General features: G+C 40.1%; 1 protein-coding gene and 1 long non-coding RNA gene across 5 annotated transcripts; both read left to right on the forward strand.

Moving 5' to 3' along the window:
- The first annotated feature begins 9,443 nt into the window (after nucleotides 1-9,443).
- Nucleotides 9,444-25,384, forward strand: LOC125990847 (uncharacterized). 4 transcript variants are annotated; one of them, XR_011086047.1, is made up of 6 exons: nucleotides 9,444-9,534; nucleotides 9,622-9,720; nucleotides 17,854-18,042; nucleotides 21,031-21,146; nucleotides 21,998-22,128; nucleotides 25,181-25,384. It is a non-coding gene; the product is annotated as an uncharacterized lncRNA (long non-coding RNA). The 4 variants fall into 4 exon arrangements; XR_007489126.2 differs by lacking the exon at nucleotides 17,854-18,042 and having other exon boundaries at nucleotides 21,994-22,128; XR_007489128.2 differs by lacking the exon at nucleotides 17,854-18,042.
- On the forward strand, nucleotides 12,360-15,687 carry tob1b (transducer of ERBB2, 1b). Its single transcript, XM_049758144.1, has 2 exons — nucleotides 12,360-12,582; nucleotides 13,499-15,687. Exon 2 carries the CDS (start codon nucleotides 13,678-13,680, stop codon nucleotides 14,704-14,706), a length of 1,029 nt encoding a protein of 342 aa, XP_049614101.1. The 5' UTR covers nucleotides 12,360-12,582; nucleotides 13,499-13,677; the 3' UTR covers nucleotides 14,707-15,687.
- Nucleotides 25,385-25,392: the final 8 nt, after the last annotated feature.

Below are 25,392 nucleotides of genomic sequence, written 5' to 3' on the forward strand. Positions count from 1 at the left end.
TGAATTTGCTTGGGTGCTTTTAATGTGATCAGCCTCACTTCCATTTTCTTAGATAACTCATCCATTAACCTGAATTGTATATTTATATGATTACAATACGTTTTTTATTTATTCAAGGATTCCTTACATTTTGATTTTAGGAATTTTTTGTGTAATATTAGGTTTACAGTGTCAATGACAATCAGGCACGATGCTACACGGGAGCTAGGGTGTGCTATAGCTCCATCAGAAATCTCTAAAAGCCCTTCTAGCATTGTGTGCGTGTGTGTGCATATATAAAAAAAATCCCATTATATCAAAACTGCTCACATTGTGTAATTATACTTTTACTGGAAAAAAGTCAAGTGATGAAGATTGATATTTTCTGCCACATTTCAACCATTAGCCCCAGAAGAGAATAAAACCCTGGATAATAATCCTAATCAACAGAGATAGGGAAACTGTCAAGTGTAATAATTTAGATTTAGTGCCAACAAGGAGCGCTTTGGTTACTGTTTAATTGAATGATGTTAGAGGTGAACCAGGTGTTAGCTTCTGATAAGCAGAGGAGTGACACAGGAAGCCAAATGTTGGCTGCTTGTCTTCCACCAAGCAATGAAAGAATGGATAGATGATGAAAAACAGGGGGCCCAGCATAGAGCCCTGGGGCACACCTAAAGTGACAGATTCAGCTGAATATGACAAATTATAGCTGTGCTACAGCTCCGAATAAATCAGCAAACTCACCTAAGAATGCTGACGAGGTTGTTTGTTGGGTTAACGGTGCCTGCAAGCCACTTGTCTGGACTTCTGCTCCTGCCGCATAATAAAAGTCAAGTGCATGATGGAGACGGAGATTGTTGCTCTGACAACAAAAGAGACATATGGCTCTCTCCGGGAGTCCTCAGGTGCCAGGAAGTGCTAGCTGTGTCTGTACATGGAACCATGTTTACAAAAGAAAATGTCCCTTCTGACATAATTTGTTGTCCAGGATTCAGAGAGAAAAAAAAATAGATGTCATACAATTTTAAAAGCCTCCCACTTAACTCTCCATTTTAAATGGTATGTTTGAAATTGTGCAACCCTAGACTGTCAAAACAATATTGGAGAGCAGCTGACGGCATCATCAAACATTTATGAGTGAGAAAGAACGGCCGTGAAGGACACTGTGGAGCAATGGAAACGGAAAAAGTCATGCTAACAAAATATAAATGGAGTCAATCTGCATGAAGTTCACGCAGCAGATATATATGGAAGTGTACGTGACCACCTATAAAAAAACTTGTCGTTTTAGAGCCTGCTGGCTGAAAATCAACCTTCTAAACGAAATAACGGCTGCTGTTATTCTGCTGATTGTGTCGGATGAGTCAGAAAACATTATCTTGCATGGAAATGAGAGGTAGCAGTTTCCACGGAGACCAGACTTTAGTCTGTGTGTGTGTTTGGTAGTGTTGGTGGAGGAGGGTGCATTACAACTTGACCTTCCCTGCAGCTCCCGTCATGTCTACTCAGGAGTGCTTGCAGTTTCAGGGCAGGCAGAGGAGAGGAGAGAGTTCGAGTTGCACGTGGCATGCTGACATATGAAAAGAAAAATAATCCAATTTTTAGGTCCACTTAGATAATTTTATTTGAGATGAGAGCAGACTTGATGATGTAATCGCAGTGTGATGCTCTTTAACCAAGAACCTATGTCCAAAGAGATTGAGGTCAGCTTGTGTGTGCAAGTGTGGCTACACCAGGGAAGCACTTAGAAAGTTAGGACGATTAGTTGTGTTAGCGTCTCTGCTAATACTGGCACATATCTGCCTGCCACTGATCCTCATTAGCCCATATGGTCACAGAAAGGAAAGCGTCAAAGCACTGAGCAGATTAAAGCTGTATGTATTTACATTGCTGTGTGCACTAGCTACTTTCCATGTATGGTCATATCAAGAAAATGAATCTTGTACCTATTTTCACCACAATGAACCCATTCGCTTGAATTCCTCAGGGCCTACTTCTATTCTCAGTTCTCATAAATTGCTTTAACATTTGCAATCTTTCGTGATTTAGATTGCCAAGTATGGCTTTGTTGAGCGTTATCTGCTCCGGTTTGTTATAGCGGAAGGAGGTTAGCTCACTCCTTCCATCTGCTTGTCCTCTGTGGAGTCTCCAGCCTGCTCTGCTGCACAAGTGGAGTACTTAGGAACTGACTGGGATGACGGTAATTAAGAGATGCCGTGGACTCGGCAGACTGCTCCTAGCGTCTTTCCTTTTAAAGATGTCAAGCTTCGTTATTTATTATTACTAGCAGGTTAGAGAAAATAGACATCTGCATTCTACTTGAGTATCATGTTGTTACATTAGGGTGTGGAAAAAAATCTTTATCGTGACATAAGTTACTTATCATGAAATGAATACTCTGTTTTGGCAATATTTTCAATATTGCTGTTATCGATATAATTAGCATACGAAATGAACGGACTGAACCATTCCACTTGATTCATTTATGAGATATAAATGGAAATAAGGAAGAAAAACTCCCTTCCTTTTGTTAGCATTGTTATTCTTATTATATTTAATAAGACAGAGGCTTTCATTCACCTGCTTTAAAGCCGCTGTTCATATGCAAATTTGCTGTGTGGTCTAAATTATTAAGCAAATACTGTTTTTGTTAATTTTCATAAATAGTCAATGCCATTATGTGCTGTGTTTGGGAACCAGAGACATTTCCCAGCATGAAATACACTTTGTTTTGTCGCTTAATATTTATATTATAAAATGAGGCGTTCATACATTTTTATGAGTTGACTAATGATGGCCCTCCCAAGGAAACTATGACTACAATGCAGCCCGCGACAAAAATAAGTTTGACACCCCTGAGCTAGGGCTTTATTGATTACAAACACACAATGTTAATAAAATGTAAATAGGGAGAGGCAAAGTCAACTGCAGTTGAGCACTCCATGATTAATGGAGGTGGAAAGAAAAAAAAAAAGATTCTTACCAAGAGGACATAGCAACTGCAAGCTTATCTTTGTATGATCAGAAATAATTTGAATATTCGCAATATTTGAAACCGTAATGCTCAAAATGTGTTTTCCATTCTCGTGGCTTTCAAAGTCTTCATTCATTTTCATTAGCAGTGAAGTAGAACAATCAAGCAGCTACTTTTTAAGTCTAATGAACCTCATGCCTGGCTGCCCATGCTTCTCGAATGCTGGGACTGAAAATAGGAACTCTGCTAAATAGCATTAAAACGCTATTTTAACAGTTAAATGAGACTGAATAATTTGAGAAAGCAAGTTTTTCCAAAATAAATGCCTCCTATTTGAGCAGACTTCATTTAGCTGATAAAAATTCCGATTTCCTGATGACTGTTGGCAAAGAGAAGATTAAATATATGGAAAGCGCTTCACAGCTTCAGAGCTAATTTGCCCCAGGCCGTTGAGTTCACAGTATTGTCAAAATAGAATCCCAAATCATGCATACAGATTCTTATTTGAGGCAGCGTTTCTGTGATTTTTTTTTTTCCCCCCACTTTGCATTTCAAGTACGAGACTGGGGTTGATTATCTCATCAAAACTAGGACAGGAGTGTGATGTGGAAAGAGTCTTTTTGAAGTACATGTCAAAGAAGTGTTATTGAGTCTCTCCATATCTATGATTGGCAGAAGCTTATTTCTTCAATTGGAACTTTTAGAGATGATTTGAATAGGAATATTAAATATCGAAAGCTGCGCCTTGGGTTTAGTATCGTTATTTATAGATATATATATTTATTTAGTTGTTAGTTATTTTTTTAGTTTTTTTTTTCTGGTCCATGAAAGATTTTTTTTTGTATTTTAAATAGAAATAAATATGTTTACAGAAATACAATGGGGGGAAAAAATACAACCTCATTCTGGGGGTGTTTATGTTTTGACATCTATAAATTGCTTTTTCAAGTCATGTTACTTTACCTCTCTTATGCTTCCTGGTGAGAAAAAATCCAAAGAGGCGTACCTGATTTATTGTTCACATGGAAAATATTATGACTGCATTGAAGGTAGAAAGGAATTACCTTTGAAAGCCAAACTCCCTCTGCCCACCCAATATGTGAGCCACAAAGGGGCTGTAAGCTTTCTGATGGTTTTATTTAGCCGCCGTTCATCCATCTGCCAAGCAACCAGGACTGAGATCATAGCAACTCCAAAACGCCAATTTATGCCCAAGCAATCAAAGCGGCCCCATCGCATCACTGCCTGCTAATAGACTTTGCACACAGGTATCGTGCATGTGGTCTGTGAGCCCAATGATTAAAAAAAAAAAAAAAAAAAAGCAATACTGCTGTGAGGATCAAATGAGAATCTGAACAGCTTTTTAGCCCGCAGTTCTCTCTTATCTGGCAAGGCCTCGACAACAGCTGGCCGCACCACCGGGATCTCTTCGTGTGACTGGAGGCTGCTGCCGTGATCTCCGTCAGATCTGTGGATTTGCAGATTAAAGATCTGCAAACCCGACCGACACCCTAATCCACTTCCTGTCATAATGTCGTCCCAGATGTGAGTTTGTCACATGCCGCAGAAAAGTAAACGATGCAACATCAACCTTCTTTGTATTCCTCCAGGGAATGGAAATGAAGTGAAGTCTTGTTGGCCACGATAACGTCCATTGTAACTTTTCACTGCTCCTAACCTGCATGCTGGAAAAGATGATGAAATGATGAATCAATTTCAATTACCTCTCATATGATCAATCATATTCTCATTAATGTCTAAAGCACTGCCCGCAGCTGGACGGGCAAGATTACAAGTCAGGCTTCCAAATTGAACATTTTTATTGCTCTTGTCCTCGTCAAATATATTTTACAGTCTCGTAAGCCGATCAAGTTGCGTTCAGTGTAATGTCGGAACGGCGCTCTGCTTTTATTGTTCTTTGCAAAACACACAAGCCATAGCAGGAAAACAATGATCTGAAATTTCTCTTCCAACACCAATGTTATATTTTGTTCCAGCAATTAGAAGCACACCTCATTAAAAGTCCTAATGAATGAATTTGCTCATGAATGTCGATGCAATTACATTGTTTGTTAAAAGTACTTCCCTATCTGCTCCTTAAATTTGCCAAAGTTGTCCTTTCACTTTGGTCAGGTACCATATAGCTGCCTTAATGGCAGCTGTGAGACTGAACATAAAGTTGCAGGCAGTTAACTCTTAATAATGAGATCAAACTTACTTTCTATACGGACCCACAGGAGCGACTGAACAACTTAATATGTGTTTCTTACTATTGCCAAGATTTAATTCACTCCATTAGTAAACACATTAAATAGGGCATCTTTTAATGAATACAAACACCCGTGAAGTTGGTCAGTTAATGTTAAAGTATTTTTCAGCATCTTGAGTATTTTTTTTTTTTAGGGATTGCATTTAATTATAAATTCGGAATGGCACATTTTCAGAAATGGACAGATAAAATAGTCTATATAGAGACAAACAAAGGCAAGGAAAATGAAGGTCTTCTTAATTTTTCTCTTACCTTGGCCAACCCTGCACTTATGATTAAGTTTTTTTTTCTGTGCAGTGAAGGCTTTTACACTCACAGTTGTGTCTCAATAATGCATGATTAATGTGAAACACAACACTAAAAGAACAGAAGACTTTGTCGAAATCCGGGACAACTAATAATCAAGTCGGGTTGAATAAGGCTCAAATTAGACCTAATTATTGCTAGATCGTTGTCTGGAATCATTTAAAGCACCATTAGCTGCTTTCAATTGACTCGAAAATGTTTGGTTTTTTTCCCTCTAGGAGAGAGTGGGCTTTCTAAATCGTAAGTCATACCTGTTGATCATTTTATTGTAAATATGCACATTTGAGAATATGAAATAAAGACTTTTGAGCACGCCCATGGGGACAAGCGCTATAGAAAAAAAAATGGGTATAATTACAGTTCTTATTTAAATTCTTCATTTCAGTGCTTTGAGCTTGACGCCGTGACAGCCAAATTAGAAATGACGGACCAGCGAGGAATTACTTACTGCCTGCAGATGTCAATTGCCTCATGCAAACTTTCTTCTGAAAGAAAAGAAAGAAATATGACTACCCGAAAAAAAAAAAAATTACATTTTAATTCAGTCGAATTATAAAACAACATGGGGGAAATAGCATTGACAAAAAAATATTTTAAAACCGTATCCAGCCCTTTGGGAAAGAGATTTACTGTGGCAACTCAATGATTCGGATGACTCCAAATTCTATTGAGAAAAATATTTTTTATTTTGGCGGATACTTGCATCAGGCGTATTTAACTAAATTGAGGCACGTGCCGCTTTATCATGGAAGCCCGGCCCGCATAGCCACATGCACGCACCCACACACACAAACACAAACACACACGTGTGTGAGCGGGAGACTATCTCTCTCTCTCTCTCCCATGGACTTTGTTCTGAAAGCAGGTTTGTCCAAGCTGTTTGTACTGGCGTGACTCCAAATTTTGGGCCATCATACTGTGACAGAATGCTGAGAGGTCGAGAACATGTTATTGAAGCACTATTCAACTGTGGGGTCATTATGGGTGACAGCAAGTAAAAAAAAAAAATTATATATATATATTATATATGACAATGTTTGCAGAATAAAGTCAAAAGTAGCAGTGACGTGATGCTGCATGTTTGGGTTCCTTCCTTGACCTGCCGTTTTAATCAGGCCCAATTTGTGATGAATGGCTTTTCACATGGGCATGGAATGGCCCACCACTTCCCTGTGACATTCTTCCCAATAGTTGGCTCTTTTCCAGCTCTGGTCTCAGCTAAGGCATGTGTTTGTCTTCCTACCTCACTCAAGTCAGCAAACAGTGCAAAAGGTAAAATGGCAGCAGTTTTTAATTTCTACCACCAGGATAAGGAAAATTAAATAACATTAAAATAAAAATACAGCGTTATGAAAACATGACTTTTTGAATGACTTGTTTGCAAATAATTGAAAAAATTTATTAAATTAAAGTAAATTACTAAAACAGGAAGCCAAGTTTAACTCACTCGATGTGTTTACTGGGCATGACATATTACAGCAGAGTTTTCCTACGTCACACTTGGAGTTAAGCTGTCCGTGCAGAAATAGATCTTGTGATATTTCCTAACACAGCTCAGCTTTATGCCTGCATTGTGCTGAGAACTGAACTAGCCTTGTGTGTTCCATTCATACACGGTGACGTAACCAAAACACTCATGACGTTGGTGGGTGGGAGATACGGGGGCAGCTGACCCCACTCGGCTAAAGGTCATAAGGTGGCTTATATAACATGTAGTCCGTTTAAAAGTTGTACATTCATGCTAGGCAAATACAACACTGTCAGTAAAGTTTATCTATATCAAATAAGAACACTTCATGGTTGTATTGTTGATACTAACATCTTTGTGTGAGCAATTTTAATATTCCACTGTATTTCCGGTCCTTATTTGGGGAGTTGACTTTGAGAGCACGAAACAAATATCTAAAATGGACCGAAAAGAACAATTGATGCAAATGACCTGAATGTACATTGACTAGTCATCCTGACACACTCTGAACTGCACTCAGTGGAAATTTCAAGCCAAACAGCAATGTCACAATTAGACTCCTCCCCCCCCCCTGGAGATTAGCGACATTGAGCTGCTGAGAGTTGCATTCATGCAGGCAGGCAGGCAGGCCGGGGAAACATTTTTTAATATACACGACGGCTCTTTTTTCCCCTGTTCTCAGGCATTTTTTTTTTTGTCTATCCTATCACCTTTGGCCATTTCTATCAAAGGACATTCATCAGCGAAATATGGCTCGACCCTCTCTTGTTACGCCAACAGCAGCACTGTGTCAGCTCCATGATCCAGAAAGCACTGGCTAATGGAACTGCTGCTTATGGCTGATGCTGATGGATTTCTATTCATCTCTTTTCCCCAGTAATTCACTATGTTTGTTTTATCTCGAACATGAAAAGAAAAAAGTAAAAATACAGAAAACGATAACTTCATAGTACAATAGAACATAAAAAAACTCTCTTTGTATGTGCCATAAATACAGACAGGAGGTTCTAAGTAAACTTCATACTTTTTTCATTTTATTGTTTTATATTTTTGGCCAGAAATGTACCATTTTTTATTTTCCCGGCCATTGGGACTGGCTGTTATTTATTGTTGGTGTGGTAGTGTGGCTTTATTTGTAGTTCTGGGATTCTCCTTTATACCTGTATATTGAGTTGGCCAGCTCTATACTATAGGTGTCAAACCCGAGGCCCGGGGGCCAGATACGACCCCCCACATCATTTTACGTGGCCCGCAAAGACAAATTTTGCATCGACTTCATGTGTCGATAATCAAATTGCAAATGCTCCATACAGTCACCGCAAGAGTCTCCTTCTAATCTATATTATACAGTCTGTGAAGCTAATTAGCAGCCAGCATTAGCGGTCGCTCTCTGTGCACGACTGACCATGACTTCTGGCTCATTAATTAATACTTGCCATCCTTCTTCATGGCTACCTTAGAAATCACAGAAAAACTGAGGCGTGCTCGCTCGCTCCTGCCTCCTGCATGCATCTCTGACATTTGTCAGAGAATAGCACTTAAGTGCTACTTTAACTGTGTGTGTGTATGTGGAGGGGTGTAAAAATAGTTGCCATCATTTCATGACAAACAGCAGAACTTTTCACAAGAAGGTTCTGGGAGTCCATGTGAAATGACCACTTTTAATATGCAAATGTTGCCGATTATAGGACGCATGTTGCTTCCACATGCTCTCATTCAAGAATAATTCTGCTCTTTTTCCCTCAATTGTAATTTATTTGAAAGAATGTCTATTCATATCTCGCAGTCATCGAATTCCACGTGTGTGACCTCTGCTAAGTTGTGTTTGTTTTTGACAGCAGCAGCTGAGCATAACATGGTTTTGTTGCATTTCATGCCTGCTGTTACGAAGCTTAATGCGTCTTACTTCTGATTCATGACACAGCAAATGGCAAGCTGTGCATAATCCTCCGACATGAAATCAAAGAGCCCCAATGGTATTTCAATGAGAAGAGCATAGTTGATCCCCTATTGTGCAACCTTGTCTTCTCCTTGAGATGGCTGGATAGGAATCTGACTGGAGGTGAAAACATCTCAAATATCAAATGACTGGGAGCTAAGTGGCTTGCATTCTGCAATGGCGCTTCCATTTTTGTCAACTTTGAAATGATTTCCTCATGCCAACAATGCTGGTAATAAATCACTGTCTGCTAACATCATTATAGAGGAGACTTGAAGAAGAGAAGAAAGCAGATGGTTGTGCATGTGTGCATGAAGCTGTAAATTCCAGTGAGCAGTGTAATCTTCGATTGCTATCACGATGGAGCTGCTATGAATACTTATTGACCACCAGCCCCTCATAAGACTGCAACAGAGCATAAAAAGATCACGTTTCTATATATATAGCAGAGTGTCATGATTTGTGTTTTTCCGTATCACTGTTTATTTCCTGTCTGTCTCGTTAGGTTTTGTGTCCGTCCACCTGGTGTTATTAACCTGGTTGTGTCCACCAATCAGCTCACTGGTGTCTTGCCTAGGTGTTCCTCATCTCATCAGGTTGCTTGTGTTTAATTCCCAGCTTTCTTTTTGTCTTTGTTGGTTCATTGTGTATGTCTTTTTTTTGTATAAATTTGGTGTTCTTAGAGTCCTCAGCCACGCAAAACCATCACACAGACAAAAAAAGAATTTCTAAGCCATGGAAAACAATGAAGAACATTCTCATCAAATGAAGCAACTTTTCTGGTAAGTAGCCTAATGGCCCATCTTCTTCATATTTATGGGTTAGGCTGAAGTCCTATTTCAGACAAAAAAAACAAATCTGGCTAAATTTTGCGCAAACACTTGAAATCTCCCAAATATATGTGAGAACATGTGTTATGGTCTGACAAAAACTAAGGTTCAACTCTTGGCCATCTTTGCTAAAGATTGAAAAAGGTCACTTAATTTCTACCTACTGCCATTAAAAAAAAAAAAAAAGTGTGAAACCACATGTTCTACAAATGTATCCGAAAAAAAGGCCAACTATCTGCTTGGTGTTTCTGAAAAAAAAATTGAAAAAGCCATGAAACCAATAAGTGGCACTCAATAAGAAAGGAAAGATTGAAGCCATATTTTGTAGACACGCTATAATAAATCCATCTGTGCTCTCACTACTTGACAAACAACCAAGAGAAATGAATTCAGCGTGTGACACTTTTTATTATTGAGTTTTGTCTCTACCGGCTCACTAAATTAACATAGCCATCAAATAACCCCATATTTCCATGGATGTTTCAATTCCTGCTCGTAAACAAGCAGATTCACACATATCCGTACTGTCCTAATTCCATTTTTTTTTTTTACCTTTTGATTTACAGTCCCATGCCTGATGCAAAACCACCAACAATATGCATAATATTTGCATACTATTAAATACAAGCTCCGAAAAGGAAGGAAAGGGTTTCACAGCATTGTGAGAAGATACTATAGAAAAATGCCTATGTGGACTTAGTTGACTTAAAAAAATTTGCATGAGTCGTGCTAAAACATCTCTCCCTTCATTAGCTCAGTCCCTTCCTCTCGACAACAGAAGGAAATGTTCACCTTGCTCACTCGCCATTCTCTAGTGGGGAATAACAAATAAGTCATTGTTAGGCATGCTGTGGGACTATTATTCTACCTGCCTCTAGCCAAGACTAACACTCACATACTGGCAATAGAAAATGGGAGAATGAGCAAAAATGAGCCGGGACTTCCTTGTGGTAGATCGCTTGGGATGCCAACTCAAATGGAAAAACAAATCTAGTTTTAAAACAAGAAAAGGAAACTTTGTGGGGAGCAGGGTAGAGCTGTAGCATGTTCTACCTGGTTTCTTTTTGACATGTCCTCAAGTATGAAAAGGAAAAATATCTTTCTCTGGTGGCCTTGATGATGTGTTCGGCTGCGGTGATGTTATCCATCACATTAGTAGTTTTGTGGTTGGTGGGGGACCTGTATTTCATCCCCTGCTGGGACTCAATCTGGGGAAAAAAAAAACCAACGTCATGATGATAGCATAATTTTATCGCCTCTGCAATTCTGACCTGACTGCATAGCAATATAAGACCAGGCTAAAGATCAACTGTAAGGAGTAGAACGTTTCTTTTATGAGCTCACGATTGAGGTTTTTATCTCTCACAAAGCTAATATTGTCCACCTCAGTGAGTCAAAGGCCTCACGTGATGAACTTTGAAGCCTGTGTAATACTGGCTGTCCCAAAATAGCGTAGCATCTACTAAGGGGAAAAAAAAACAGCTTGTATATTTTTCCATATGTGAAAAAAAGTAGGAAACTGTCCTCTAATTTTAATATGATTTATATATTTTAGTTGACGAATATAAACTTTGGCAATGTGGACACGATATTGATTTCTAAGCTTCTCCATTCCACATCCTCGCCTGTCTTGTCTCCCTGGCAGTGCTACCATGCCCCCGGCCTGCGAGATTCATATGGCATTGTATTTATTGTGCAAACACAGGAGTGCGGGAGCCCATGTTAGGTAAGAACAGACTGTGGCGTCAAGCTGACATGGGAGAACTTAAGCCCTAGCTGCACTGTTCAGCTGCTGTGAAAAGGTAGCCAGCACACAGGCCCCATAACGCTGCCAACAATCACTGGACAACCATTTTTCACAATCTACAGATCGTATTGTGAAAATCTTAATCATAGAGAGTGGTCATTTTTCACATGCAGCAAGAGCAAACTCCCATCTGTTTTATTTAATGTTGTGGGAGTTGCAAAAGAAGGTCGTCCGTTTAGATCTGTGCCTACTGTTGGTTCTTGGAACATCTAAATGTCATTTCTGAGTAGCAAGAAAACACTTGAGACAGGTGTGTGTTTAGTGTGTAGTGTGTGTCATTTCTGGGTAGCAACAAAACACTTGAGACAGGTGTGTGTGTGTGCTTGTGTTTATGCAAGCGTGCGTCTCCCACAATGAAAGGCTGTCATTGAAAATTTGGCTTGCTTTCAAAGTTTGATCTGAAACGATCACTATTTTATTATTCATAATAAAATCTCCCATGGTGTGACCGCGATAACTTTTATTTTAAAGGTTTTTGTGTAAAATCGTAGTCATTGCAGTGATCAACTTTACCATTTAATCACCTTGTTATTGGATAAAATCCCATTTTTTTATTAATATGTTTTGAATGACTCAAAATAAAGCAAAAATAGTTCGCAGCGCATCAAATGGCAAACCAATGCAAATGTTGATTGAGCAAGACATTATCCAATCAGAAGCCAGTGTTTGATGGTTGCCGGTGACGTAATTTGCTTAACCAATGGAATCGCTCTGCCGAGTGTCAACCACTGTGAGCCGCATCGCCACCTCCTCCTCGTCGGTGGCGGAGGGATACTATATAAACAAGTCGCCATCACTCTTTAAAGGGCAGAGTTGTGCAAACTCCCAAGCTGCTTGCGGGGAGTCATTTCAGCAGGATTTGTGGCTCGACATCAAGCTACCGAAGAAAAGAAACGTGCCTGGAATCTCGACACGTCGCCATAATCATTTCCTACTGCACTTTTAAAGTCCCCAATCCTCCAAGCGGAAGCCTGCTCTTGCAAGAAGGACCTACTGTCATTTTCCATGTAAGTACACATCTTAAGTCAAACGCAGCGGTGTCATAATCGTCTAATTAAGAATAAGAACTTCAGTGCGTATTTTCTTTTAGTTTTTTAATGAGTGACACCAGATTGTTAAATGTTGGTCACGCAGCATTTGTCGAATATTCTAGCTCCGACCACCAAGCTACGTGACTTCATTTGACTTTTTTTTTGCGTCCTCTAACCTTTAATCAATGACTCTCTGTAAATGATAAACCTTGACTCGCTACTCGTACAATATCGTCTCATGGTAGACTATTAAAAATAGATAAATGAATCCCCCCCCCACCACCACCACACGCACACACACACACGTACAAAGTATGCTACACGGGCGTTCACACCCCTCACGGCAAGTTGCTAATGCTTGTGATGCTAATTTCGTCATGCAAGACAAAAATTAAACATATTTCTAAAAGTGTCCTCTAAGATGCACGTCGAGCTAGCGTTGATTATGTAATGACAGTATTTGCCCTTGTGTCCTGTTGGAAGCCAGAGACGTAGCGCGGAGGGAGGGAGGGAGGAAGGGAGGGAGGAAGGATCCACCCCAAGCAAGATCTTTCGCCTGGCGTTTTTTGTCCGAACATGTTTTCAACATCCGCGTGATGATTGCACACTTTCCGTTTGCCCGCAGAGGTCACAAACGCTTGCCTTTATTCTGTCACACGAGGAACACCGTGTTGACACACTTAGTGACTCAATGGCTTATTTATAGAGGGGCTGATATCCTCCAGTTGAGAGATAGATGCAGTATTTGCAAACTCACTGTTGCTATTCAAGACGAGGTCCTGCTCCCTCTTCCATAATAGGTCGTTTTGTAGATGTCAAACATTTTCTTTTGGGCAATTGTACGAGTTGAAATAATGCAGAGGTACTAAAAGTGACTTGTCTTGTGTTTCAGGAACCAGAAGCTCGCCACGTTTCAGGAAAGAGATTCATTTGATCCACAAGAACTCAATCTATACCTTTCCATCACCACGGTCACTGCTGCCTTGAAGATTTTTTTCTTTTCTTGTTTTTGCGGTGCCGCGGGGTTCAACAAACGACAGAGACTCAAACCTCATTGCCAGCGAAGCAGCTATGCAGCTTGAAATTCAAGTAGCACTCAACTTTATTATTTCCTATCTCTACAACAAACTCCCCCGACGACGTGTGAATATCTTTGGCGAGGAGCTGGAGAGCTTGCTGAGGAAAAAATATGAAGGCCATTGGTATCCGGATAAGCCGTACAAAGGCTCGGGGTTCCGCTGCATCCATGTAGGGGAGAAGGTGGACCCGGTTGTGGAGCAGGCCGCTAAAGAGAGCGGGCTGGCCATAGAAGATGTCCGCAATAACCTCCCTCAGGACCTTAGCGTGTGGATTGACCCCTTCGAGGTTTCCTACCAGATCGGTGAGAAGGGAGCGGTCAAGGTGCTGTACGTGGACGATAGCAGCGAGAACGGTTCTGAGCTCGACAAGGAGATCAAGAACAGCTTTAATCCCGAGGCCCAAGTCTTTATGCCGATCACCGAGCCCGTCGGGGCCTTGTCGGAGTCCAGCTCTCCCTCCCCTCCTTTCGGGCAATCGGCCGCCGTCAGCCCCTCCTTCATGCCGCGGTCGGCCCAGCCGCTGACCTTCACCACCGCCACCTTTGCCGCCACCAAGTTCGGCTCCACCAAGATGAAAAGCAGCGGCCGCGGCAACAATAGCGCCAACGGCGGCGCGAGCAACAAGGCGGCGCGCTCGTCGCCCATTGGCAACCTGGGTCTGAATGTCAACACCTTGCTGAAGCAGAAAGCCATCTCCACCTCCATGCACTCGCTGTACGGGCTGGGCCTGAGTCAGCAGCAGCAGCAGCAGCAGCAGCAGAAGCAGCCCTCGGCTCTGTCCCCCAACGCCAAGGAGTTTGTGTTCCCCAACCTCCAGAGTCAGGCCAGCCCCGGCGGACCAGCATTTGCCGCCGAGGCCTCCCTGGGTCTGGGCTCCCTGGGGCTGCCGTACAACAATGCCTTGGACGTGTTTGCAGCCTACGGAAGTCTCAACGACAAGTCCCTGGTGGATGGCCTCAACTTCAGTCTGAGCGCCATGCAGTATTCTAACCAGCAATTCCAGCCCGTCATGGCTAACTAAAAGTCACCACGCAAGACGGTTATTTATAAACCGAGTTGGCTCGGAAGAGAGAGGGAAAAACAAAACGCACACTTTGAAAACTGGCGTGCTAGCGACTCGTCAGTCAAGCGCATGTGCCCAAGGGTTTGCTAACTGGAAGCCCTTGAGATTGTTTTCTACTCGGTGAAGAAGCTTGTTGTACAAACACATTCAAGCTTGGTTACTTCAATTCACCATGCGTTATTGCTTTTCTTTTTCCCTTTTTGCCAACCGAGCACAATAGTCTTTTATTTTTTACCATGTTGATGAAAATACTCCGAAAAAAAGAAAAAAAAAACCCCACAAGCTTCGAGTTTTGGCCTCTTACAGTATTTTGCAGTTGGTAAGACAAGGCTGATTTTTATGAATTGGCACTACTAAGTGGGGTTACTTGGTCTTTTTCTAATTGTATAATTTAATTTAGTACAAAGTTTGTAAGATATCAGAGTATATATTGTTTCTATGACATGGTGTTGCATTTATATCTTTTTACTACTCCAGTGATCTGTGATGGCTGCAGCAGCTTTTCCTTTTTCTTTTTTTTTTTTTTTTTTTAAAGACTTGTTAAAGAAATCCATCTTTAAAAAAAAAAAAAAAAAAAATACACCAGATATTCTGAAGATTGTGTACAGAGTATTCCTTTAGTGGTGGAACTCAAGTGTAGGAATATTTGCTATTTCTGAAAGATGAATTGTATTTTCTTTTAAGAGGTTGAAAATTTTGCTATACTACGGAAAACAAATGTAATCGTATGGATATTAATTTTGTACCTACATTGTGCAATACTTGATGAAAAAAATACGGTATAACAAAGTATTTTGAGTCAGTGTCTTACATGTCAAGAGGGACTGAAATAGTTTATATTGTTAAGTTTGTATTAAATGCTTCAAAAGTATATGCTTGTCTTTATTATTTTTCATATTTGCACCCTGGTCTTTTTAATAAAAGAAACTACAGTTGGAAGATTTTGTCAACTCACTTCTCTTTGCCTGCCTAAATATTTGGAATCTTTTAGCACTGTTTAGCAAGCTAAGAATCGAGGCATGAGTAGCACGGGAGATTTATGCTCATGTGCCGTAAATATCGGCTCTCGCAATAACTACATGGCGGTCCTAATGAGAAACAATATGCAAAGCAGACTTTGAGTACAATGCACACAAGCGTGAAGTTCTCAGGCCCACAGATGGTGCTGGGAAACTCCCAAGGTTGTCCTTGCTGTGACGCCATCTTGTCTAGTGCGTATACTCCACTTATTCAATATTTTTTAAAAATGCTTCATGGAAGGAAACCGCAAGGGCATGTTTTATTTTTTTGTTTGGAGTGAACAACCACTACTTTCAAAACAAATCACTTAGGAAATCTATTAACTAACATTTTCAAACAATTAAAAGATTTTTGTGTTTATTGGCAATTAATTAGTCCAAGATAATGAGGTGTAATATACCGGGTCCAATTTTTAGGTCTGCTTTCCTTCAATTGTTAACAAATATTGAGTTTCATTCTAATATTTTCAGATGCATACATTTTTGTCCTTTAAGTGACGTCATTTTTTTTTTTCCCATGTGGCAAACCTACATGACGTGAGCACAACGATAAAAACAATGATCATGTCATGGATGGAGAAAGTCATTTTGTAAACAAATAGATTTTCATATAATCATAATATTTACATTTTCTTAATCACTAGCCACTTTTCATAATCGATCTCCTTTAAAGTGTTCAATGGAGTAGAGGAAGGGATAGTTGTCATCCTGAATTCATTAAAGAGAATGAGGTTAACACCTGCATGTGATTTGGGATTTTGGCACGTGAGCCAAAGATATTGCCACGTGAGTGGAGTGGAAGCAAGCATGACTGGGAGCTGCACACTTGATTAAAAATACATAACCATGAGCTAAGATAAAGAGGATCGACACTAGCCTGTGTTATCGAACGATAAAGCCCGATACTGAGACTTAAATGAATACAGGCTGCTCCGTGTTTGGCCAGGATAGAACTTGAGTCATTCGCAGCTTTCAACTGCTGCCAAGTCATTTTAGTGAGGATCATCCATTCTGTCCTATTCTTATTCCGCGGCTGACAATCGTTCAGGCTAAAAGCACCGCATCAATCCACCGGGGAGTCATAATCCATATTTCATTGCTCTCACAAGCCTAAAAAGAAAGCTTTGTTGCTATGACTTACTTTCACGACTCTCTCTTATGCCTAATTCACACTGACTGCGGAACGGATGTGTTGTGGTGCTGGAAGAAGTACGGACTGCAATCTGTAACGGTGAGACCACAACATCACGGGGGTTCACGCCGAACGGCTGTATTTGTTTTTCTAAAATAATAATAATACCGTATTTTCTGGACTACCCCTGGCCCAACTATGGGGGAAAAAACTGCGACTTATAGTCCTGAAAATACGGTAATAATGTAAAAGGCATACACAACACATCCGTTCCACAGTCAGTGTGAATAATGCCTTAGTGTCTGTTTGTTTTGCTTTGCAGGCCCAGTTGAAGGTTAGACAACCCAGAGGGTGTAGCACATACTTCGATAGGTTTAAAAATAGACTTGTCTGCGTCATCCTAGGAGAATCCTTGCCTCTCCGCAATAAGCGACCCGCCCAGCTGCCAGCAATGGCTATGCAAATCCACGATTCTTCCTTCACACCTACTGACGTAACATGTGACGAGGCACCAACGCAATTCTCGAAGCTAAGGCATGAAGAGAAGCTTGAAAAGCAGGCAGACAGAGACAAAGCAGGGAGAGACATTTTCATAAATACATTTCAGGCAAAACCTGTAGCCATGACAACCATTTCCTTGAGTTTTTCCTGATACTGATGATAGCTGCTTGAAGAAGAAAGAGAAAGCCAGTGCTGTATTTCATGCTAAATGATGGAAGATGGATGGAATAATGTTGTTTCCAGCTACATCTTCTGGAGCTTCTAAACAGGAAATAATGGTGCATTATCGTCATGAGTCTCCCTCCACATTTCCATTAGCCTGAAAAAAATAAATTAATGCAAATATCTTACACATTCAAGGGAAAGCAAAAAATGAGATAATTATGTTAAGATATGACTTCTGTTTTGAAGGATTATTTTTGTATAAACTAAACATATATTTAGTGTCTCCAGCTTGTTTTGGGTCATCTCCGGGGCCTCCTAACAGTGGGACACCTCACCAGGGAAGCACCCAGGTGGCATCATTACGAGATTCCCCTCACGAATGAGCAAACTTCTCACCTCCAAAAGAGGTCCTGGACACCCTGCAGAGGAAACTCATTTCAGCAGCTTGTTCTTGTTCTTTCAGTCGGGAAACAATAGGTGAGGGCAGCAACGTGGATAGACTAGTAAATATCACACTTGGGGAAAGATCTCAGTCGTGACCTGGTGAGGGCTTTTCACTCCTCTCTCCCGCTCTCTCTATATATTTGTATAAATGATATTTTTCTGCTTTACCGTGTTCAGTAGCACCAACAAACTATTCATTTGCCGAGTTATTGGAAGTGAATTGGTAGACCTAATTAAAAAAAAAGTGTATTCAGCTATGCAGTTCCCCCTGGCATAATTCAGCTGATTGTTTTGTGCCATAAATTGGTAGGTTGTTTTTTTTTTTTTTTCCGCTCAGTCATATTGCTCTCATTTATTTTCCCAAGAGCAGGCAGTGATTTTCTCTGAAAAATACCAATTGCCATCCCCATCATTTTAAAAACTAGCGAGTGAATATGAATTTAGAGCAACTCATTTTTGTCGCGGGCCGCATAGTTTCCCCTGGAGGGCCATTATGAAAAACGGTTCAAATATTTTACCAACGGTAATAAAAACTGCTAGCAATATCTCTGTTTTTTGAAAAAATGGAGACAATTTGTTATTTCAGTCATTTGTGTCTTGGCGGGCCACATAAAATATGGTGGCCCCCGGGCCTTGAGTTTGACACCTATCATTTAGAGAGTTGCGACTATTTGTCTATTTCAGATCCATGATGAAATATGCTTAGTCACCTTTTTCTGTCACCAATTATTGGAGGACAAAGAAATCATGTCTTTAGTGGAAAGTGAAGTTTATATCTACCTATTCCACATGACAACCGTTGAGATATCATGCACGAATATCTTATCCCTAGTTTCTTCTGGATTCAATACTTGGCTGTGTAATTTAATCTCAGCAATTCCCTGGAGCTCTTCCCTAGCAAACCTTTCCTCTAATAATAGGAAACCCAGGCGCAGTCTCCTTTCTAATCTCTGCTGAGTGGATATTTGTCTAACTGGTTCCCCTGCACAGTAGAGATAAGACTGCAGTCAAGCACAAACTAACTTTTGCATGTAATTTAACAATACTGACAGCTAAAAAAGACCAAACCTTGAAACAAATCATCTTTATGTTTTGTTATCTTTACACAGAATGACATGACAGGAATGTAATAAGTGCTAGCTAGCTAGCTAACTAGCTAGCTAGCTATATATATACTTCTAAATGCACTACTTTAGGAATAACTCCATAAATGGCATGGTGAGGAAGCCATTTATCATTATTAGGTGTCTGTTTTAGTCTTGTAATGGCCGACGGAAGATGTGATGAGATCGGTGCGCAATGAACAGATGGGATGCGTACGAACTTCCATCTGCTCGCCCTCACGCTTAGAGTGTGATTCTTTTCTTTTTCCAAAAGGGAGCATGTGAGGTGACTTTTATAGTACTTGGATGGAAAAAAAATCTTTGTTAGTCCACGCTGAGTCTACATCATCGCCTCACGGCCATGTTTCATTTATGGTTGCTACTAAAATAGATGCCGAGGGGACCGGCGCACTCATCTCCCATGGTTTTAATATTTCACTCGCTGGGAATAAATGTCAGTGGGATGCGTGACAAGGTTTTGCTGTGAAAGGTCAACGTGGAATTGGAAGGATTCACGTGTGTGCTGATTGCAAGATTCCTCAAGGGCAAGCAAGCTAAGCGCTGCTGGGAAATATGGCGAGTGGACCGACGAACCAACATCAGTTTCAGATCAGTGCTTTTGGGTCAATACTCCTTAATGTCAGTCCACCTCTCAAAGAGCAGTATTGACCCATCTGATGAGGTTTTATAACTTTGCCTTTTACAAATCTTGACTTGACTATAAAATACTAAATAATTATTACACTAGTACCCTTCACATTATATATAAATAATATACAATATATATTATTTACAAAAAATATATATACTATATATAATATTTTATTTATTTATTTATTTATTTATTTATTTATTTATTTATTATTTTGCATTGAAGAAAAAAGTCTGAACAAATTATAAGGTAGACTCCACTCTATAATTCAGTTAGCAAATAATAGAATATTAGAATAATAGACTATTTGCCAAATAGTCGGCAGTTCCATTTTGAACAGGTTCTACTGTACATCAATTTTCTGTTCTTATCACCTCATCCTATTTTTCTTTGTCTGCGATTATGTTCCCTCGTTTAATAGCCTACAGCTCCCGCTATTGCAAATCAATAGTTACATTCTGAGGGCGTGATGATCAGCAGAAAATGAGCAGCTGCTGCTGCTTTCTTTCTGTCTTAGCACGTAAGAGGCTGGATAGGATTTCAGCTTTTCATCATCATTAGAAAGGAGAGTGTGCACATGAATATGGGCGCTCTCTCATTGGCTGGCCACTTTCTGAGGATGGGAACTGTGAAGCAAAGATGAGAGAGAGAGAGAGGGGAGCCTGTGTTTGGGAGGTGTCACCTTCCATCTTTCCGTACATTGACCTTCTGAGGTAACCCATTCCGTTTTCGTGTGTGTGTGGCCTACCATGTATATTGTTCTCCCACTATGAATCATTTGTTGTGAGGCCTTTGAGGTGCAATGAGCGACCATTGAAGGGAAGGTCAATTCTCTCATCATTCTGCCGACTGGAGCTTTTCAATCCAGCTCATTTGTGTGCTTGCTCTGAATGATGCTCAGCAAACAATACAAATGTTTGTTTCGAAATAGAGCAGGAGGAAAGTGGGAATTTCATTTCACAAGGAATCATGTGCTCCTCACAATCTGACTACTCACAGTAAATGACTATATGAACTTTCAATGCACCTTTTTTGAAAAGCATGTGATCTGCCGGCCAAAAGATTGAGATCAAGAGTGTAACAAATCGAGTCACAGCAATTTTTGCAAATATGAAAATTGCTGCGGATCTAATTTGAGGGGAAAACATGCTCCAGATGTATTTTATGCAGGAGGTATTTTGGTGTGTGGGATGAATAAAACATGAGTGCACCTTGTTTATTTCCATCCCTCAACCGTAACTCGTTCTTTACATAATTGAATTCTAGACAGTTGGAGGTGCTGCATCTAATTGAACCTCTAGCCACGAGCCAGAGAATGATTTGTTTCCGCGCTGACTCCATGCTTTCAAGGCTGCTCTGCATCGACAAGAGAAACCTGAAGGGTGAGTGCACTTAAAGTAGCATTCAAGAAATATTGCTTTGTTTGTTTATTGTTTTGTTTTGCTACACAACTCCGCCGACAGTTGCTACGGGTAGTTTCCTTATTCATGTAAATACGGGAAACAACATTTTTTATTTTCATATTGTGTATTTATTTATTTTTTTTTAAATTCAAACTTCAGCAAGGGATGAAATAACACAATTCCCCCTCACATGCTAAACATCCCAGCTTCCTTTTTCCATGCTGGCCATAACTCCAGCACCCACGCTTTCTTTCTTGTTTGATTTGTTGCCATGTTGCTCATTACAGCAGAGATTGCGACAGCTTTGATTGTGAAAGAAGGTCCATTGTGCTTTGGAGGCTCTTTATGCAAAGCCTGTGGATGCCATTGTGGTTCACAACTAATGATGGCCATTCACTCCAAAATTCCCCTTTTCTCACACTCAGCTGGAACATTACATCTGCATTCTAACCAGTGGAAGAATGAATTACTGGAAGGAAAATGGCTAAAAATAGAAACAATCACTTATAGAGCTGTTCTATGCTTAATGTCACTAGCAATTTTATTGTGGGTGAGTCAGCAGAGGAGTCGGACTACGCCCCACTAATTCATTGTGTAAATGAGGAAAAATGATTGCTAAATCAAATCATATACATACTGTATTTTCTGGATTATAAATCGCTCTGGAGTATAAATCGCACCAGCCAGAAAGTTCTCCGAATTCTCTGACACTGCCATTTTGATTAAATATTTTATTCTGTTCACATGCTCATCTCAAAAAAGTAAATTTTTTCTATGGTCTGAGGAATGCTTAGCAAAAAGCGTAATGTGATCTCATGTTTTGGAGGAAGGCGGATGCGACCTAGAATGGGACCCATGGGAATCATGCATGAGGGTTTTGTGCTTAGAAGGTGACTGACTGGCAGCGAGTATCAAGTGAACAACCAGGGGAAACTGGAGATGATGGACACATTGGACTCAGGTTCGTTGGCTCAGTGTTTCCACTCACCTGCCCCCGTTGGACTGACTGTACAATTATTGCTCGATTATTTCATCATCTTATAAAAAAGTAGCATAGACATATTTCATCCAGACATTTTGAACATTGTATTGGCAACTTTTAAACTGTCATTTTTTAATAACCTATGCAAAGAAAGTATTAAAGTCATAATTACAGTAAATATATATATTTTTAAATAATATATACAGTGTGTTTTAAGGCCATGAATTGAAAACATTTTTTTTAAAATAATAGAAATAAAAATAATAAAAATAACCAATTAGCGGAATGTTTTACTGCCAAATATTGGAAGTGACATTGACCTAACATGGGCCCTAATATATTTATCACCTGCTAAAAAATTAACTACCCATTCTTTGTTTGCCTCTTTGTTTTTTGCATTCAGTTTGACCACTAAACGTACGTAGCCGACCCTCGCTCCACTGCCTTTGTAACGTCACTCCACTCATGTTTGAGAGCAGCGCCCATCCGTCACATATGTGTCACAGCTGACTCAGTCACCTGACCCACTCGAGAAAATAACCTAGGTGTCATCCAGGGGAGGCGATGTTCTTACCAAGCTAAAATCTTCGACACATGAGGATCCCTAAATATCCAATACACGGCCATATATCAAAGATATGTGTAAACTCCATATTTGAATGTCATGATGTCCATTCAGATATTTTTTTTTCTTTTGATTTGATCACATGACCCGTATTTCTTTCCGGATTGTTGCAATATGATGCACGGTACTTTTTCTTTTTTCTTCCCCTTTCATTTCTGGTACGAGTCAGTGGTAATTGCCTCAGACATAAGCATGCAGACATTCTTTTCTGCATGTGTGAACACCACTGGAGTCACTCTCTCTCTTTCTCTCTCTCGTTCATGAACACACACACTGCTCTGGGCAGATGTGCATGATCAAATGACCCCTTGCTTCTCTGGGTGGTCACTAAAATAAGCAGCGCTAATTGAATTGCATAATGAGCGTGATGTCATCAAGACGAAGAGAACAAAAGCTGAGATTGACAACAATGTAAAGCCGAGTTGAACATGTCTTAAATTTTAAGAGCTCATCTTAAATCACAAAGTGACCTTGCAACACAGAGGAGACTCCTGTTGGTGGGCGGCATGATGCGGCACATTTTGTGGAACCTGCTGTTGGGTGTTGACACTTATCCTCCCACATCAAATGGTGACTCATAATTGTTGCATCACCGCTGAAATTTCTTCTCATCATTTTAGATACTAGTCACTCAGGGTGGGAACTGAAAAAAGCCTTTTTATTAGTGGGCTCTCTCAGAAAAGCACTGAGGGAGAAATCTGTATTGCTTAATTAGTCTTTGGTCAAAGACGTATAAACCGTTCTAGTAGAGTCAGCCCAAATGTTTTTCGTTTTACTACTCAAGCCAGACGGCAAGCCCATATCAGGTCCTAGTGATAATTCCGTTGTCACGCTGCTCTTACCTAGACCGGCTAGGCAGTACCCAATTAGACGCGCACACTCTTTCTTTGAATGCTTTTCTTTTTTAGCTTAGCCCAGAGATAAGTCCAAATATAGGAGCGGGGATGAGTGCGTCATCAGGAGCAATTATGTGTGCTTTTGCACGCATGCATGCATTTGTTTGCTACCGTTTGATATGTTCTACTGTTTCGAAATGAACTCTGCAGAAAGAATATAAATAATTTGTGTCTTTTGCCATGTCAACAAGGTCTATTACAACCTTCACTTCCTTCTATAGTGCAAAGATATTTTAGTCTCCGGTCCTCTGAAATTGGACTGAGTAGTCGACATGCTAAAAGAAAACATCGGTGTTTTTGATACTCACATTTGTACCCAACAGCTTGAGTGCTTTAAATTTCAAACAGTGAGATTCTATTAAGTTTTATTTTTTTCTCCCTTGGCCCAAAGTAACAACTTGGCACTAACCTGTAACCTTTTTAGATGTATTTGGACTTACTAGAACAATATTAAATTGACTTCCAACAAAATGAAAATTGTTCCTATGTTAACAGCTAGCATGCTAACATCATGTTTGCATCCATATGTTAATTCTGCAAGGCACGGTTTTCCTGAACTGTGTCCAACTGTAAGAGTCTTATTGCAGCTCTGCACTTTGGGGAGACACCTCACCCCTCCCTCCCTCCCTTCAGACCTCTTCTGCCCCTCCACACAGTGCCGCTAATATCCATCCCAGTGATAGCACTGATCTTCTGTCATGACCCCAAGTTCACATCTTGCACCTCCTGCACCCTTCTTAATGTTGTTGTTGTTTTTGGTCACACTTCCCCAGATTACCTTTCACTTGTCCCCTGGAGTGCAGTCAAAAAATGTTTGGTCACATGAGGTGAAAGCCGTCAAAGGTGGTGACAAGAAAAATCTCTTCAAATACACATGTCCCTTGACACGTGCACAAAGAATTTCAAGAGGTCATCTTTTTGAGCATGGGTGTCAAAGTCAAGGCTTGGGGGCCAGATGCGGCCCACCACATCATTTTATGTGGCCCGCAAAGACACTAATGAAACTAAAATGACTTTAAAAAAATAGTTACTAGCAATTCTTTTATTAAAATATCCATCATCCATTTTCAACAATAATTTTTTTTTACAGAAAAAAGATATGATTAGCCTAGAATGTAGAAAGTTAGAATATGATTTTATTTTCTATATTTTGCTATTCACTCCAGTGTTCAGTCCCTATCTCCTGCAAACAAACAACCATTCACATTTGATCAATTTGGAGTCTTCAATGAAATAAGTCGGCTGGCTGAGTCATCTGGCTGAGAGACAGCAAGTGACTTGACATAGCGTTAGTGATTTTTTTTTTTTTTTGGGTCAGCACCTTCCAAAAAGCACACTTATAAAGAAAATCAAAGCAATTGAAGAGAGTTTCATAATAGAGAGATTTATGTCTTGTGAAAGAAGAATCATCTTCCCCAAAGTAAAACTCACAGGAGGTTAAAAGTGTCCATACTAGATTAAATGCCTTGTTGAAATAGGATTTTTTTCTTCTTCCCTTCTTTCCTGTCAGGGTAGAACTCCTGAAGTATGGGAGGAGAGATAAGAAACACAAAAAGACAAGTGGATGAGGATTTGAGGGAAATTTGGTTTTAAAAGTGGCTTCAGCACAATTGGGAAACAATGGTGCCAAAAGAGGAAGAAGCCTTCTGAGACCAGCACATTGTAAGAAAGAAGTTTTGTGATCATCTTTAGCAATTGCAGAGATTTTTTTTTTTCTTCTCT

The sequence above is a fragment of the Syngnathus scovelli genome, chromosome 21, assembly GCF_024217435.2.
Source record: "Syngnathus scovelli strain Florida chromosome 21, RoL_Ssco_1.2, whole genome shotgun sequence".
NCBI lineage: Eukaryota > Metazoa > Chordata > Actinopteri > Syngnathiformes > Syngnathidae > Syngnathus > Syngnathus scovelli.